Source organism: Xiphias gladius, chromosome 7 (assembly GCF_016859285.1).
Source record: "Xiphias gladius isolate SHS-SW01 ecotype Sanya breed wild chromosome 7, ASM1685928v1, whole genome shotgun sequence".
NCBI classification, from domain to species: Eukaryota; Metazoa; Chordata; class Actinopteri; order Istiophoriformes; family Xiphiidae; genus Xiphias; species Xiphias gladius.
Genome location: NC_053406.1, coordinates 14,738,463 through 14,754,557, shown reverse-complemented (window position 1 = coordinate 14,754,557; position 16,095 = coordinate 14,738,463). Strand labels below are relative to the sequence as shown.

Here is a 16,095-nt window from a genome sequence, read left to right as displayed (position 1 = left end):
TGTCGGGTATGACATTAAGTCCGGGATGAGAACTTGTTATCTAGGTCCAAAAAAGTTTGTTCACTTATTTGATCCTGTCACAAGCAAAATGCCTGAGACAGATCTGACATCTTACTGTAATTTTACAAAAACCCGTGAGCAGTAAGTACTAGTACCATCAACACTGATAAAGGCAACATGATCCCCTATTAATCCCTTTCATTATAAGGAGAAGGTGAAATGTGCCTGAAGTCAGTCGTTTAAATTAAATCCATGCGCCACAGGAGAGTCCTGCTCACATACAGTAGGTGGATACCTCATCTTATCTATGTAGCTAGTCTCATGAGTTGGTTTTCTTTTGTTTTTACAGTTATTTGTCAGACTTTTTAAGATGTGAAATGAGCTTATAAATATTCAGATGAGAATTCTGTCACCTGTTATTGCGTTTGTTCCAGGGGAAGAGAATTAGAACAATGTCGGTAGTACAGAGAACAATTTAGTCCCTAGTCTCAATGACAGTGTGAAATAAAAGTAGACTGCGGTTTTCCAAGTGTTCGTAACATTAGTTAGTAGAGAATTTAAATCTAACATATCAATTTCACATTTACATAAAATTTACTCAGGAACAATATTGAGACACTTTAGTTCCATGCTCGTTTATGCCTCTACTCCACTACATTACGGAGGAAAATATTGTACTTTTTGCTCCACTACAACTGTTAATAATTATTAGTCACTTTGCAGATTAGGTTTTACATTTAAAAAATATAATCATTTTATGAAACTTGATGTATTGTTACAGATTAATCTACCCAAAAGTATTAAAAGTAGCCAGAGCTGCAATTACTGATTATTTCCATTATAATCAATTAGTCCACAAATTATTTTCTCATTTATTCAATAAACTGATTCGTCTATGAAATGTTAAAAAATATCCTTCACAGTTATTCAGAGCAGAGAGAGGTGATGTCTTCAAATGGCTTGTTTCGTCCGACCAGCATCCAAAATCCATTCAGTTTAATTTACAATGATATTAAACAGAAAAGCAGCCAATCCTCACATTTGATATTTTAAGTACATTTTGCTGATGATAGTTCAGTCCTTTTCCTTTAGTGAGATTTTAAATCATGGACTTGTTTCTCCTTGTAATGGAATATTTTTACATCAGTAAATCGCCTGAATGCTCCTTCCACCAATGCCTCCCAATTATCTTCTTCAGACGTGTTCATTTACTTCACACCTACGGCAGAGTTGTGCCAGTGGAAAAGGCAGGTTGCCCTTCGGAACCTCTTTTCTGTCGGCAGCCTGTTGAGGGCTGCAAGAGGAGAGCAGTTTTGCAACCTTGGTGGTGAACCAGCATCACTCCACCATGACCAAAGAGGAGGAGATCCCTGACGCGGTCAGATATAAAGAGGAGTTCTACGACAAGTATGACCCCAAGGAGATTCTGGGAAGGTATGTTCACAAAGCACAGGTCCATAATATAGCCTGAAGGGGGGGGGGGGTCGGGGCGTCGGGACCCCCACAACGGTCGTAAGCAAAATCTCAGGAGTCATGAGACTCCTCTCATCTTTAGATTTTTTTTTTTCTCCTGGAGATTTACTGGACAATTTAATTTCTTTGAGACTTTAAAATTATTAAAATGAGGCAAAGAAAAACATGCTTTTTTTTAACTGGTCTGGGAATGCAAATATATTTGATATATTAGCTTGCTTCATTTTAAAGGAATAGGAATAGAAAAATGGAAAAATTCATGCCACTGTCATGGTAATGTTACACATGAGTAATGTTTATTTGGCGGAGACTCCAGTTTCAACAAGTATCCTTGTTGGTATGTTGACAGTACAAAAACAAGCTGTGTGGTTTTCCCCTGAAGTTTCCCAGAAGTCCCTGAGAAATGACAGCAGTGCCAGAGCCTGCTCATTGTCATTCCCCGCCATCTGCCAGGCGGTGGTGCTGTGACGTAAACCACAGTGTTGGAGGAGGCTGCGTTCATCAACTTCAGCATGTTTTGGACGAAACGTTTAGTGTTGAGAGCGGCCCGGGCTGACAGATTATGTAATTTCACTCCCTTTCTCACATGCAGGTCATGAGGTCACCGGATGTGGACAATGTGCTCAGATGCTAGAGTTCTTCACATGGCTCCGTCAGCTGCACACACAGGGGACGGAGAGTTAGTTTAGTTTCTTTATACTGGTCACCTTTAAGTTTCTCTTATGAAATCACACTCTCTATACATGAGAAAAGATGGACAATTACAATAATGAGTTTAGAATTTAATTGGCTTCATGTTTTTGCTGTTTTTGATGATAAACAAGACAAAAAGCAAGTGATGTGTATTAATACATTATCTATTACCCTGGAGGACACATTCCTCACTGTTTATACTTAGTCTGCCAGACTGATCAGATGCTATAAAAACATCTGGAATGGTACCTTTCCTTAGTCTGAGTGTGTGAAACATTTGGTTTGGATTTTGTCACCAAAAAAGATGAAAGAAACATCCAACAATTATCACATAAACTTTCAGGTATTTTTTGAAATTCCTGACTAAGGGACACAAATATGTTTCCTTTGAAAACCTGTCACGAAATAAGTAAACCGACAAAGCTGTAGATAAGAAGGCCGGTGTGTTCTTCTCTTCCTAAGGGGAGTGAGCAGTGTGGTGCGCCGCTGCATCGACAAACTGACGTCTCAGGAGTACGCAGTGAAGATCATCGACATCACCCCCTCGGATAAGACGACTCCGCAGGAGATCGAGGAGATCAGAGAGGCGACGACGAAGGAGATCGACATCCTCAAGAAAGTCTGCGGACAGAACAACATCAGTGAGCACATTCCCCACACAGGCGTGAAATAAAACAGTTGGCATCAGGAGCTGTATTAAAACATTTTAATCGGATAGAGTCTGGGCCAGAATAGTAGTCTTACAAAACTCACAGCTTCTTACACAGAGCAAAGAGAGTTTGTTTGGCTTTTGTCCCACTAACCTGCTGAAGAGGTCAGCCGTGAAGTGTTTTGGAATTTGCTCCCAACTGATCCACATTATCTGATGAATTTAAGGCCTCTTTCTTTTGCTTGTCTTGATTCAATACACAATGTGCCTCAAATCTATCTCTCCTCTCCAGTTCAGCTCAAAGACTGCTATGAGTCCAAAGCCTTCTTCTTCTTGGTTTTTGACCTGTAAGCGTCAGATCTCAAGTTTTTACATGACTAAGTTTCAAACTGAAAAGCAGCAGCTGTTCAAAAGTTTCATTTTCTTTCACCCAGGATGAAGAGGGGTGAACTTTTTGACTACCTCACAGAGAGAGTTACTCTGAGTGAGAAGGAAACCAGGTCAGTGAGCGTGCTGTTTCACTATTTGACTCCTTGCTAAGACAAACGAGATGAATTTTCCTAATCTTTTAAAGACCTTGAAAGAGTTTGGCGTGTGTCGGTTTCAGGAAGATCATGCGTTCTCTGCTGGAGGTGGTCCAGTTTCTCCATGCTCAGAACATCGTCCACCGGGACCTGAAGCCTGAGAACATCCTTTTAGATGACAACGTGAACATCAAACTCACCGACTTTGGCTTCGCTGTGCAAATGCAGGGGGCACAGAAGCTCAAAGGTCAGTTAGAGCCAGCACAAATTATAAGTGTTTTTCTGAACTGTTAATAATCTCAGTTGACCGCTACATGGTCCAAATCACTCACTCTGTCTGAAAGCACTGAACAGTATCAGGGGTTGACCAACAACTAAACACGAATACAGCAGAAATTCCTTCCTTGGCATTTTCAGTTGAGGACTTGCCAAGCGTCCTGCTCCAAGAAAGTTACTATGTTTTCAACCCACCGTGCACTTTTCAGCACACCAGCTGCTGGTGGTCGGTGGAGAATCTGAGTCTGGTTGCACAACATGCTCCTCTCTCGCTTAGCTGCCCTTACAAAGGTTAAGATGCAACAGGACACTCAGATCTATTGGCCGTGGTCCCAGACGCCTGGTGCACATTGACCTTTCCAAACAGAACTGGCAAGTCAGATGTCCAACGAAGCTGTACATCATCTTATAATTTTGCTTAGTTGGTAAACACAATATGTGATGTGCATGTGATATTAGCTACTTCCTTATCTACAGTTACTTTGCAGCGCATAATGGGAAGGTTTCCATCAAAATGACTGTCTAAAAGCAGAGTGAGGGGAATAATTTATTACCATTTACTCAAATGTGATAGGAAGATATTATAGCTGTTATTATACACTGATTTTCTAGTTGGACTGAACCCACTTGAAGATGTGGAAAGTAACTAATTATTAGTACTCAACTTACTGTATTTGAGCAGGTGAGGTATTTTATGTAAGTCATTATTTTATTTAGTAATTTGCCAAACTACTTTTTCTTAGAAAGGAATTAAAACCTAGTCTCTTTTTTTATGCCTTTATAGTACACAGGTTTTGCTCACCCACATAGGAAAAACTGTTTTTTAGTGAAGGCAGTTCTCGGTTTGACAGCATTATTGTTCTGGAGAAGAAATGGTTGCATGTTGTTTTTCTTGTTTTCTTCCCCCTCCTGTTAAGCACTTTGTAATCTCTGGTTATATAGATACACATGATAATTATTATTTTATCAGGGTGGTTATGATCAGCAGGAGGCGGCATTAGCGCTTTTACATGACCTTTTGTCATTGCTACTTGAATAGAGCAATTAATTTACTTTCATTGGAGTAGTTTTCCAAAAGTAATTTTACTTCTATTGGAGTAATATTCTGCCCAACTGAGCGATTTTAATACTCTTTTCACCCCTACCCGTAAGATTAAATTGCTCTCTGAGAAGTAGTTTTCACTCTGTGTGAACGAGGCCATTTTACACAATAAAACAACTTGTTCACATGTAATATCCCCTTATAATTTTCACTGCCAGGGCCCAGATAGTTTTACAGCTCATGAAAAGATTTGAATGGTCCCAAGAGACACGTTATGTTTAACAGTAAATTAAAGTTTCCATTTGGACCTGTCTGTAATGCAGAGGTGTGTGGGACCCCTGGTTACCTCGCTCCTGAGATCATCGAGTGCTCCATGGACGCTGGACATGAAGGATATGGGACTGCTGTGGACATGTGAGTGCCCAGAGGCTGAAACCACAGCGGAAGGCCATCTCTGCATCACATATATATAAACTGAATTATATGTAAGCAATAATGAAGGCACTTTATAAGCCTGGTTGTCTTCTGGTTTATGTTTGCAGATGGAGCTCAGGGGTCATCATGTACACGCTGCTTGCAGGCTCTCCGCCCTTTTGGCACAGGAAACAGATGCTGATGCTGCGTATGATCTTGGCCGGGACATACGACTTCTCGTCACCAGAATGGGGCGACCGCTCGGACACTGTCAAAGATTTGGTAATCTTTTTTTCCCCCCACCTCTACTTTTTCCTGGTGTGGCTTAGTAAAATGAAAGAATCAAATGATCAAAGACATCTTGACCCTTCCAACCTTAACTGACTGAGTATTGGTATCACTTATGACAATTGGCGACGTTGGAGTAAGGTGTTACTTACACAAGAATTAATAAAACTTCTCCATGTGGTTTCTTCAGATCGCTCGGATGCTGGTGGTGGACCCAAAGCAGCGTTACACAGCCACAGATGTTCTCAACCACTCCTTCTTTTCACAGTATGTGGTGGATGAAGTGCGACAGTTCAGTCCATACAGGCGCTTCAAGGTGAGATAAAGGAGATTTTGGAAAACCTGTTTTTCTAGTTGTCACTTACATTCAGCAATTTTCAAAAAGTTTAGATAGTGTTCTTACCTTTCGTCATGCAGGATGGATTTTCTGGAAACATGTTTTATTTATTGTGTTATTTATTCATACAATCCTTTATTCTACTATTTACTGGTGTATTTATTTTAATGTCTACACTTTGTAAGGTGGTCATCTATAATATAAACAACATGCAGTTAATGAGCCAAAACATGGAAAACTACCAGTCCAGCCATTTAATTCCCTGGGATCATGATTAATAATAAAAATACTTACCGCCCTGTGACCTTTACTGAACTTTCTCCATCAGGTCATTTGCATGACTGTGCTCGCCACAATGAGGATCTACTGCAACTACCGCCGTGCCAAGCCCGTCACCAAGGAGGTGATCAAGAGCGACCCATACTCTGTCAAGCCCATCCGCAAGCTCATCGACGCCTGTGCGTTCAAGATCTACGGCCACTGGGTCAAGAAGGGCCAAACTCAGAACAGAGCAGCACTTTTCGAGAACACTCCCAAGGCCATCCTGCTGTCGATAGCCGGGGAGGCAGATGAGTCGATCCACCACATCTGGTAACCAGCATGTGTTCCTCATGGCAGATCTCCTAGAGCTTAATGGGGATACACTTGTACGCTAAGTGGCTTTTCATAACTTTGCCTATTGTATGAAAGAAATGAGCTGGTAAAACCTGACTGATTATCACCAGACAAGGTTAATTTATGTAAGGTGGGCAGCATATTCTCTAATGAATTTTAAAAGCAGTATTCATTACTACAGTGTGGCAAACAAAGCATCTGGAACACTGCCAGTAAGAAGATTTACCACTGTTTTAACATTTTGCCTGCTGTCATAAAGGTAGGAAAAAAGTTTTTGACAAAGTATTTAATTTTAAATGAGGCAGTTCTCGACTGTATATGCTGTGGAAAATTCTGAATTATTATTTTGTTGATGCTTGTGGTGTCAACAGCCACTCTCTTATCAGAGACAGACTCCTTAACACAATGCAACAATCTCCGTGTTTCAAAAGTGGACCCATGGTTTCCACCGGATCTTTTAATGTATGGAACAGAAAAGGGTTCTAATGCACTTTTCAACATTAGAATATAAATATCAATTTTAAATGATCACGTTCACAGAATTGATTGATTTCTGGTTGTAAAAATGACTCCCTGGAATAACATGTTACTCTTTTCATTATAAAGTTGTTTTATTCGCACTGTGAAACAGCGGCTTAGCAGCTAATGCAAAACGTGTGGAAATAACTGACATAATATAACTGACTGGAATATGAAACAGTGAACCTGCATACTTGAAATGGCATTGACTTAAATTTTTGTGGACTGTGTGGCTCTTTGATCATGATGCAGGATGTACTGTACTGGTAACAGCTTCAAGGGAAGTTTTAAAGATGATAACATTTCAAATGTATGTTATCAAATTTATTTATTAAAACTTGCATTTCATTTAAATTCCAAGTCCTGTTATTTGAAAGGTGTCAACTTTTTGTCATGCTTTTTTTAATAATGCTTTTCTCCTACAACGATAAACCAAAACAGACCCATTCTGAAGACGGTTACAAGTTTATTATAAAAGAATGAGGTACATTGACATCCACAACATCTTTAGTTTAACTCATCCAAGGGCCTGGAGCACTACTTTCTGGCACAAGATGTGGCTTTCCATTATGGAGCTGTGGGTGAAAAAGCAAAAAGAAAAAAATGTAGTTTAGCAATCACACAGTGTGATAAGTTACTTTGACTTTTCATTTTCATGTCGTTACCATGAGCAAAGGAGTTGACAAATTTTCCCGCAGCCCCACTTCAGAAGCAGACACAGGTTGCTCTGCAGAATTGAGAAGAACAGAAGAAGAAAAATCAATCCAAAACCAACAGAAACTCTGGCTGGGCAGCATCTCCGACTTCCCAGTGCATCACTGTACTCATTCCCGTACAGCTGGATGAGGCGCGGGGCAGCACTCATCCTGTCATTTAGTAGAAATGAGATGACACTTTTGCATGGTGTCTGACTATATCCAGCACGGACCAGCTGGTACAGAATTCAGCCATGCCTCATCTGCAACTTTTTCAGTGCTATGAATAACAATCATATTACAGGTCATTGTGCAACATTGCTGAGTGTACAAACATACCATCCTCAGGCCATTCCTCACAGCCTGGAGGTCAGTCGTAGCAACCTTGTTTCTTTAGGCCAGCGTGCGATGACCAGCAGCATGACTGAGCGCGCATTAGTGCACTCCTCCATAAATATATATTTTCATACATGCTGGAACAAAAAAAAGTATAAGAGATGAATTTGCCTCCTGAAATAATACATTCTTTACACACAGAAGAAATCACTCAGTGCTCAAACTAGGGCTTTTTAAAGAGTGGCTTGTGGTTATTGTTTGACTAAATTATTAACTGATCAAAATATCTGAATTAATATCACTATGTCTATCAATTGAGTAATATTTAGTTGCAACCTTGTAGGATGTAATCAGATACAAACTATCATATTCAAGCTAGTAACATGTTGCTGTATTCACCCTGACAAAAGGATGAGGCACAAAATACGCACTCTTCTCCTGTTGTTGAGTCAGTTTGTGAAAACAATAATTTAGCATGGTGTCTGACTGCAGTTACTACTTCAAGAGTAACACAGAATTCAGCCATGCATTCACACGTGATATTATTACTAACGATGAGTTACCTCTCCATGTCTTTGCTCTCGGCTCTTGGTAAGGATCAACAATCCCATCGTCACAAAAGGATCATCCTCCACATGAATCGGTTCTATGTAAGAAGAGAACGCACCAGCTCAGTAACAGAGCAGGTTCATTTTACACATTGATGTTTTTTTTAAATCCAGGTTTGGCTGCACAAAAGGGGTTGTTAAGTGCTTGTTATCGGTACGAAAACATAATGGAGGTAAAAAGCTGACAAAAACCAGAGGCCACATTTGGGCTAATGAGATCTGTGTCCATACAAAACATTTAAAGATGGTGGATTTGGTTCAAGAGTTGAACAGTTCAAAGGCAAGACAATGGCCAGAGATGGGTAAAATATGGGGGATGAGATATATTATAAACTAAGAAATATCTCTGTTACTTGCTGCAATATTTCTTACACATTATACTTAACATTATAGCTATTAGTTTATAGTTGTGTCCATTATTTTGGTTATGTAACATTTGTGCAAGCAGTAGTGGCCTGGCTGGTCTTCCACCATTTTCTGTGGTTGACACCCTGAGAGAAGCCCTTATTATTATTTCCTAGTTACTTTCTATAAAATGTGCCTTTGCTATGTCATTCACTTTGCTGACTTGACAAAGACTAAGCACACCTTCTCCTGGGTAATGAGAAACATATACACGATAATGATACAGTGACTATACGCGTCTCCTCACCTCTCCCACATGGTCTGTGTGTCTGAGGATGGAGGGTCCTCCATGTTGAATTGGCTGGAGGTCATGACATCTCAAAGTCGGTCCTGTGATTTGATCGGAAAGCAGAGATGCACAAACACTTCAAATAATTGTGATGATAACCTTTTTTTATACACATTCAGAGTGGGTTTCTAAAATTTCCCCAGCGAGGTACAACTCCCGAGGAAGTTTTAAACCTAATAACAACTTAAGGAAGTCTTGAAACATTGGAGCCTTGATTTTTTTCTTGAAATTAGTTGCACTAAGTATAGGACGCTTTTACCAGTGTACAGAGGCTTGATATCTGTTGTAGCCCAAACTGAAACATCCTGTCCATTCAAATAACATTTCCCTGCACTTATGATGGCCTCTCATACCATTGGATCGCCACAGCTAACAGTTAATTTACTAAAACTCAGTAAAAGAAAGACCTCCACATTCCTTAGAGTTCTGCATGTGTCGAGCCACATGCTTTCCAGGCTGCAGAGGCTTACGTATTTTCCCGTGTATATCCAAAAGCGAATCAGAGACCTTTAGACTGCTCGCTGAAGTAAACTGGCCTGACATGTAAACTCACTTTTTCCTCTGGACCCAGTGAAGGTTTACAGCAAACCAGGACAATGTAGAGCGACATTTCACATACTCACCACGCTACTAGCTTCAACGTGGGTCGCCAGCAACCTTCAGTTCCTTCTTTTTCTTCTTCTTCGTCGTCGTCTTTGCTTTTCCTCTTTTCTTCTAGTGTTTAACGGCATTAGCAAACTGCATTCGGCCCATTACCGCCACCATCTGGCCTGAAAAGACTTAAACTTATTCCTGATGCATACTTTTCGTCAAAATTTGATTTTAGGTCTTGTCTTAGCATAGTCTTGTTAGCATATGTCTATATTTAAATCAGAGTCATTTTCAAACCACTGTGCATCCAAATCACGTATCCTCCTCTAGCATATGTAGTATACCTACTTTCCTTTCAGTGTTTTTAAAAACATTCCAGTCGTTTCATTATCCCACTAATTCTGCCAACTCATCATAATTTCAGATTTATTAGCCTGTGCATCTCAACCCAGTTATCTCAAAGGGTTATTCCCTTCAACCCTACCCGCTGCTGTTTCATATTTCTGCTAGTTGGTTAGACTCTACCTCATTCTGAGCAATTATGCTATATAAATAAACTTGATAACAGTTACCAGGAGTTACACAGCATACAGTTGAGCATACAATACTACCTCCACAATATTATAACTTATTTAAATATTACAATGTTGCAACTAATTCAGAAAAAATATCCTATATCTTCTTGGTTTAAAATAAAATGGATATATACCAACCTCCCTTTAACACTTCTCCTCACATGATTGACTACTTTATTGGAGTTTGGTTGTGATATTTTCTAAATAAAATGAGCTGGATAAATAAACTAAAGCAACATACAGTATGCTGTACTTAAGAAGTCTAAAAGTTATCCTTATTGGATACAGTATAATGTTAGAATTCTGTTTGTTTTTATACACACATAAAAACTACTTTTTAAAATCTTGTGTACACAAGAAAAAAGAAAAGAAATTTAAAAACTGGGCTTCTGGGACACATACCTTTATGAATGAGCTAGAATTCATCTATTTAAAAATTTGTATGCGGTTCGTAATTAAAAAGGAAATAACAACTAATATTACCTGGGCCTTGTTCTTCAAATGTAGTCTAACTAATTCAGGCTAACATGCTGGTATCAGTCTAAAATAATTATGTTTATTCTCATCCAGCTCATTTGGTTCTTTGAACGCAGTCTGAGGACTTTTTTGTTGATACTGAATGCTATCTTGTGCTTGCACTTTAAATAAAGGCCAAATTAGTAGAGAGTTAAAGACAATGATCAACATTCATATGATTGGCTGAGTGCTGATCACGTGAGTGCAGGTACATTTGGTGTGTTGGGAACCCTCCCAGCATGAACTGGGGCAATGGTTTAATAGACATATTAAATGACATATATCATTTTATGTTTTTTCCTACATTGTTACTGGTGTTATTTGTTCTACATATTTGTTCCAAAAACTTTAGATATTACCGGTGAATGCGGTTAGATATATATCTGAGAGATTATTATAATCCTGCTATGGAAATGAAAAATTTAACACATAATCTCTTAAAAAGCAACGTTAATTGCATAAATAATTTTCAGCAATGTGAGTTTTGACTTCATGTTAAATGTCATAGGTTCTGGCTTCATTTGTCTTTTAATAATCAGAATTTCTTTTAGCCTAGTTCTTATCCTTTCCTCACAGTATCTCAGAATCTGGACTGGTTTATTTTTAGTGTACATATGTTTATTTTGGTTGTATTTTTTTTTTCATGTATAAGTATATGCAATTAAATTGTGATAATTACATCAAAAGATCACAATGATTTTTCAGTAACCTGCATGTTCTCATCTCAAATCATAATTATAGCAACATTCTTTTATTATAAATCCAAGAAATACATTACATTAACTGAATTTCAGATACAGAAAACCATCTGTACCTGAAATTGAGTTCATGTATGGGATTCACTTTGAAACGTCTTGGTCATGAACCCATAACTGCCATAACTGCCAATGAGCTACACGTGTGCTGGTTAAAGCTTAGGGATTTGTTGCTCTGACACCAAATCCAGACCACCAGCTTCAAAAAACTAAAACAGGTTAATCTGCAGGGGTCCCCCCCACCCCCCATCATCGGGAGCTGAAACTTTGTGTCAGCTTTTATAACCGTTAACCTACTGCATTCAAATTTATTGCAAGTATAGCAGATAAAATGTAACGCGTTAAGGCAGAGTTCGGTGTACTTAGCATAAATTGGCCGTTAGTTGTCCGTTGCTGTTGTCATGGAACCGAGCTAATGGGTAGTGGGCGGTCCCTCACCGGCTTCCCTCTGATTGGTCAAGCAGTCATCGCTCCACTTCCTCATCGGTGAGCCCATTGAGAGGGGTCGGCTTAAGCTGGAGCTGCTCTCAGTGCCGTATCGACGCTGCCTCTACCGGTAAGTATCAGAAGAAAACTTGAGTGTATATTTTTAATATTTTTCTCAAAGATATAAGCCTGGCGTTGCATTTTGGATAAGTTTCTCACGCTGGAAAGTTGAACAGAAGGTGTGTAAAGCGCTTAAATCGAAGCGAAGCGATCCGCACGGGACAGGTAACAACCTCTCAGACCCCGTTAACGGTCAGTTCTAACGTAAAGCCCTGACTTTGTTTGTGCCAGTCTCTTGCAGCAGCGAGCTACTATTGCTCCAGACAAACAGAAGCGGCTCTCGTGACTGGGTTTCTTCGTCTTCACGTTTGTTGTTGGTTTCGCTTGTCCCGGTCCTCAGTAGTGTAGATGGGGGGGGGGGGGGTGATGCAATGCGGGCAGAGGATGTCCATAACGGCCCCTCGTATGGTTTGTTTATGCAGGCTGCTTTTATGTAACGCGTTTTTGTCACACGCCACCGGGCACAGGACTCGTGTTTATTTGGTGAGACGAGCTCCGTCGATGCGGAAACGTTTGCACACAGGTATTTGAGTCAGTGGATGTATTTGCTGCTCCACTGGATTGAAGACATCCACTGCATACAGGGCTTAGTTAAACAATAAAATCAGGCAGCGGCTGGGCAAAATCACAGACCTCACGTTTAACCAGCCAGTTCAGCTCGGGACCCTGATAATGACAATTAAATTTGCCCCCTGATGACTTCCTCATGTTCCCACATCATACTGTCAGTCATCTGTGTCCTGAAATCTGTGCAATCGCTGGCTATTGCCTTATAAGTTTTTCCTGGCTAACAAAGTCGAAGAGATAATCCGTTAAAATGCCTTATAGGTTTTATCCATAAATTTAAGAAAGAAACTGATATAAGTTGTACCTTTTGTGGGGAACTCAGAGAAAGGCTGGTGCATTTTTGTTGTACTGTCTAATATGGCCGCTGCTCATACTTATCATATCTGCTGTAGTTTTAGGATTTTTAGGATTTTTTATTTTTTTCACCTTACTGATAATATTGTATCGTCCACATTTCCTTTTTTCCTGTTTTTATTTATTCTGTAATAATGCAGTTTCCCCTGCCTTTCCATCCCGCTATCTTTTTTGGAGTTGCACCACATACAAAACAACTGTAGTTTAAATTGTAATGATTTATTGCTGATCATATATAATCCTTTTTTACATTGTTATGGACAAATGCATTGTTTGGATTCACTGATTATGACAGGAATTCTTCTTGCTCAATTTTATTTAATTGATTAGTTTGTTATTTTGCCCACGTTTTATATTCATAAAACAGAATCTTCAAGCAAAAAAACATATTTCTCTGACAGACTGTCTACATCAAACAATACATTTCATCTATAGCTGAATGTAGTAGGAAAAAAGCTGTGAAAACATATAACACCTGTAAGCTTTACAAAGTTTTAGCCCCCCCCCAACACACAAGTTGTACACACAAGATGTTTTTGTCACTTGTTGTATACCTGCAATAGTTGTTTTAATAAAAGTTCTTTGGAAATAAAGAAAAAAAAATCTATGCCATCAGAGTTATAAAATCCTGTTGAAATGCTGCTGCTTGCTTTTTGAGTTACCCATATGGTACAACTTTTTAACTTTTTTTCCTCCCAGCATGATGACAACACTTTCACAGACAAAGGAATTATTCCGGAGAGCAGAAGCTGTCTGTTTCGATGTGGACAGCACAGTCATCAAAGAGGAAGGCATCGATGAACTTGCCAAATTCTGTGGTGTGGGGGATGCAGTCACTGAGATGTATGTGTATAAATGCTGTCAACATTACATTAAATGGGAAATCAACTACTTTGTAATCATTTACCTGCCTTGTATTGAAAAGAGAAGTTTCATGCTGATATCTGATATTACTGGATGTGTTCCAGGTGTTAAGCCATCCTGTGTTGCTTTCACATTTCAGGACTCGTAAAGCTATGGGCGGCTCGATGACTTTTAAAACTGCCCTGACTGAGCGTCTTTCCATCATCCGATGTTCCAGAGAACAAGTGAACAAACTGATAACAGACCACCCGCCTCAGCTGACTCCAGGTATCAGGTGAGCGTGTCAAGATTTTTTTGAGTAACGTCAGTGGGCCTTGTATTGCACTCAATACAGAAACATTAGTACGCACAGGGGATTTAACATATATAAACTAATCACCCAATATGACCATTTATAGTAAACAATCCTCTGTTTATAAAGACTTGTACTTGTTAATTGTTGTTCCCATTTAAGAACAGAAAGATGAAAAAACGAGAATATTTTCAAGTGTGTTTTTTAAAGCATAATGGTCTCTGGAAGTGATTTATGCAAGTACATAAAATGCAGGTGAATTAGGCTCCAAACCTTCCAACACAAGATTGTCATCCAGTGTCTTAAATTGTACAGCAGTTGTACTATGAGCATAAATGGGCTGTCTGTTTGCATATACCTATCATAGTTGCTGACATGGCAGTTTATTGGCAGTTCATACACCTTCATTAGGCATGGGACTAATATCATCTTGCAAACACGAGTCTGTTGGCATTAATGCTATGCATGTGTTTGTCATTTCAAGGCTTCCCTGATGCTTTATGTATATGCAAAGCACAGTTTATCCACAAAACTGCTCAGATACAGTTGATGTAGATGAGACCTCTTGGTCCAAATGAAACCATACTATTGTCTGCTACACAAAAATGTAAGAAAAAATTTGCATACTTCTAATTGGAGTGTTGCTAAATGTCCACTTGTCTTTATCCAGGGATCTTGTGGACTGTCTGCACCAGCGCAACATAAAGGTGTTCCTCATTTCAGGCGGCTTCCGCTGCATTGTCGAACATGTGGCCACTCAGCTACACATTCCTCTGCATCATGTCTATGCCAACCGGCTCAAGTTCTACTTCAATGGTAAGAGCTGGAGTGTTTTGAGTTTTCTCTGTTCTCACAAGAGTGGAGAATGTGTCTGCCTTAAAAAATCAGTGTGTGAAACAATTCAGTACTGAAAAGGCTTGAATCCTTTACCTAATAATATCAAAAATGTTCTTTTCCTTCACTGCGTGTTTCTTGTCAGAACTCTCCTGTCATCTTGTTCTTTGGCATCATCCTACATGTCTAAATTAAAATATGTGTTTTCCAGGGGAGTATGCTGGTTTTGATGAGAGTCAGCCCACAGCTGAGAGTGGTGGAAAAGGAAAGGTCATCAGCATGCTGAAGGAACAGTACGGCTTCAAGACTGTGGTAATGATTGGAGACGGAGCCACTGATCTAGAGGCCTGCCCTCCTGCTGTAAGTGTTGCATCAGATTTGAGCGTGCAAAAATAAATATTTGACAGGTGGTTAATATGTATTTATGAAAACACAGTCAAGCATATTGGGGCTACAATGTGATAACAGTATCGTTTTTTCTCTCCTTCAGAGTGCTTTCATTGGATTTGGTGGGAACGTCGTCAGGCCGCAGGTTAAGGAAAGATGTTCGTGGTATGTGACAAGTTTTGGGGAGCTACTAAAAGAACTGGAGAAGATCTAAAGATCCTAAAAGAGTACTGTTACTAATTTTAACATTTTATATTTGCACCTAAGGGTGTGCCTCTGATGATTATATCCAGTGCACATTTTTCCTTAGACTCTTAGATTTTTTATTATGAATGAAAATGTTTACACTAGTGAGACCAATTTTACCTTCATGGGGATGTTGCCTTATTGGTTTTTATACTAGGAGATACTACAAGAATAACCAAACACTGTCTATGTGGAGGGTTGAGAAGATTTTAGTAATTTTGCACTTTTTGCATTAAAGAATTTAGGTGAGCTAATACGTTTCCTACATATTATGGCATGTGCAATGAGCATCAGATATGTTTTAATTCTGTATGGGTACTAAGAGCTGTAACCAGACATGTCAATGAGTGTGGTGACTTCAGTACTGTAAAGAACATAGGCATTACATAAAAACATGCTGTCAAA

At 39.3% G+C, this 16,095-nt stretch overlaps 2 protein-coding genes, 1 long non-coding RNA gene and 1 other non-coding gene across 7 annotated transcripts; 2 read left to right on the top strand and 2 right to left on the bottom strand.

Annotated features, from left to right (window-relative positions):
• The first annotated feature begins 1,274 nt into the window (after positions 1–1,274).
• LOC120791493 (phosphorylase b kinase gamma catalytic chain, skeletal muscle/heart isoform-like) lies at positions 1,275–6,291 on the top strand. Of its 3 annotated transcripts, none has more exons than XM_040129895.1 (9): positions 1,275–1,434; positions 2,629–2,785; positions 3,113–3,162; positions 3,250–3,315; positions 3,423–3,586; positions 4,981–5,071; positions 5,200–5,353; positions 5,550–5,675; positions 6,025–6,291. In XM_040129895.1, the coding sequence occupies exons 1-9, from the start codon at positions 1,349–1,351 to the stop codon at positions 6,289–6,291; spliced, it is 1,161 nt and encodes a 386-aa protein (XP_039985829.1). In that variant the 5' UTR covers positions 1,275–1,348. The 3 variants fall into 3 exon arrangements, with proteins under 3 accessions (XP_039985829.1, XP_039985827.1, XP_039985826.1); XM_040129893.1 differs by having other exon boundaries at positions 2,629–2,807; positions 3,108–3,162; XM_040129892.1 differs by having other exon boundaries at positions 2,629–2,807; positions 3,108–3,162; positions 3,250–3,319; positions 3,427–3,586.
• A 985-nt stretch (positions 6,292–7,276) lies between these two features.
• LOC120791838 lies at positions 7,277–11,177 on the bottom strand. The gene is made up of 6 exons (XR_005707746.1): positions 9,787–11,177; positions 9,122–9,204; positions 8,425–8,507; positions 7,865–7,998; positions 7,496–7,557; positions 7,277–7,405 (listed from the first exon to the last, which is right to left on the bottom strand). It is a non-coding gene; the product is annotated as an uncharacterized LOC120791838 (long non-coding RNA).
• On the bottom strand, positions 8,249–8,389 carry LOC120792610. The gene has a single exon (XR_005707871.1). It is a non-coding gene; the product is annotated as a small nucleolar RNA SNORA15 (small nucleolar RNA).
• A 585-nt stretch (positions 11,178–11,762) lies between the features above and the next one.
• On the top strand, positions 11,763–16,095 carry psph (phosphoserine phosphatase). 2 transcript variants are annotated; one of them, XM_040130595.1, is made up of 6 exons: positions 11,763–12,156; positions 13,767–13,910; positions 14,071–14,205; positions 14,894–15,039; positions 15,269–15,417; positions 15,548–16,095. In XM_040130595.1, exons 2-6 carry the CDS (start codon positions 13,768–13,770, stop codon positions 15,656–15,658), a joined length of 684 nt encoding a protein of 227 aa, XP_039986529.1. In that variant the 5' UTR covers positions 11,763–12,156; position 13,767; the 3' UTR covers positions 15,659–16,095. The 2 variants fall into 2 exon arrangements, with proteins under 2 accessions (XP_039986529.1, XP_039986530.1); XM_040130596.1 differs by lacking the exon at positions 11,763–12,156 and adding an exon at positions 12,179–12,311.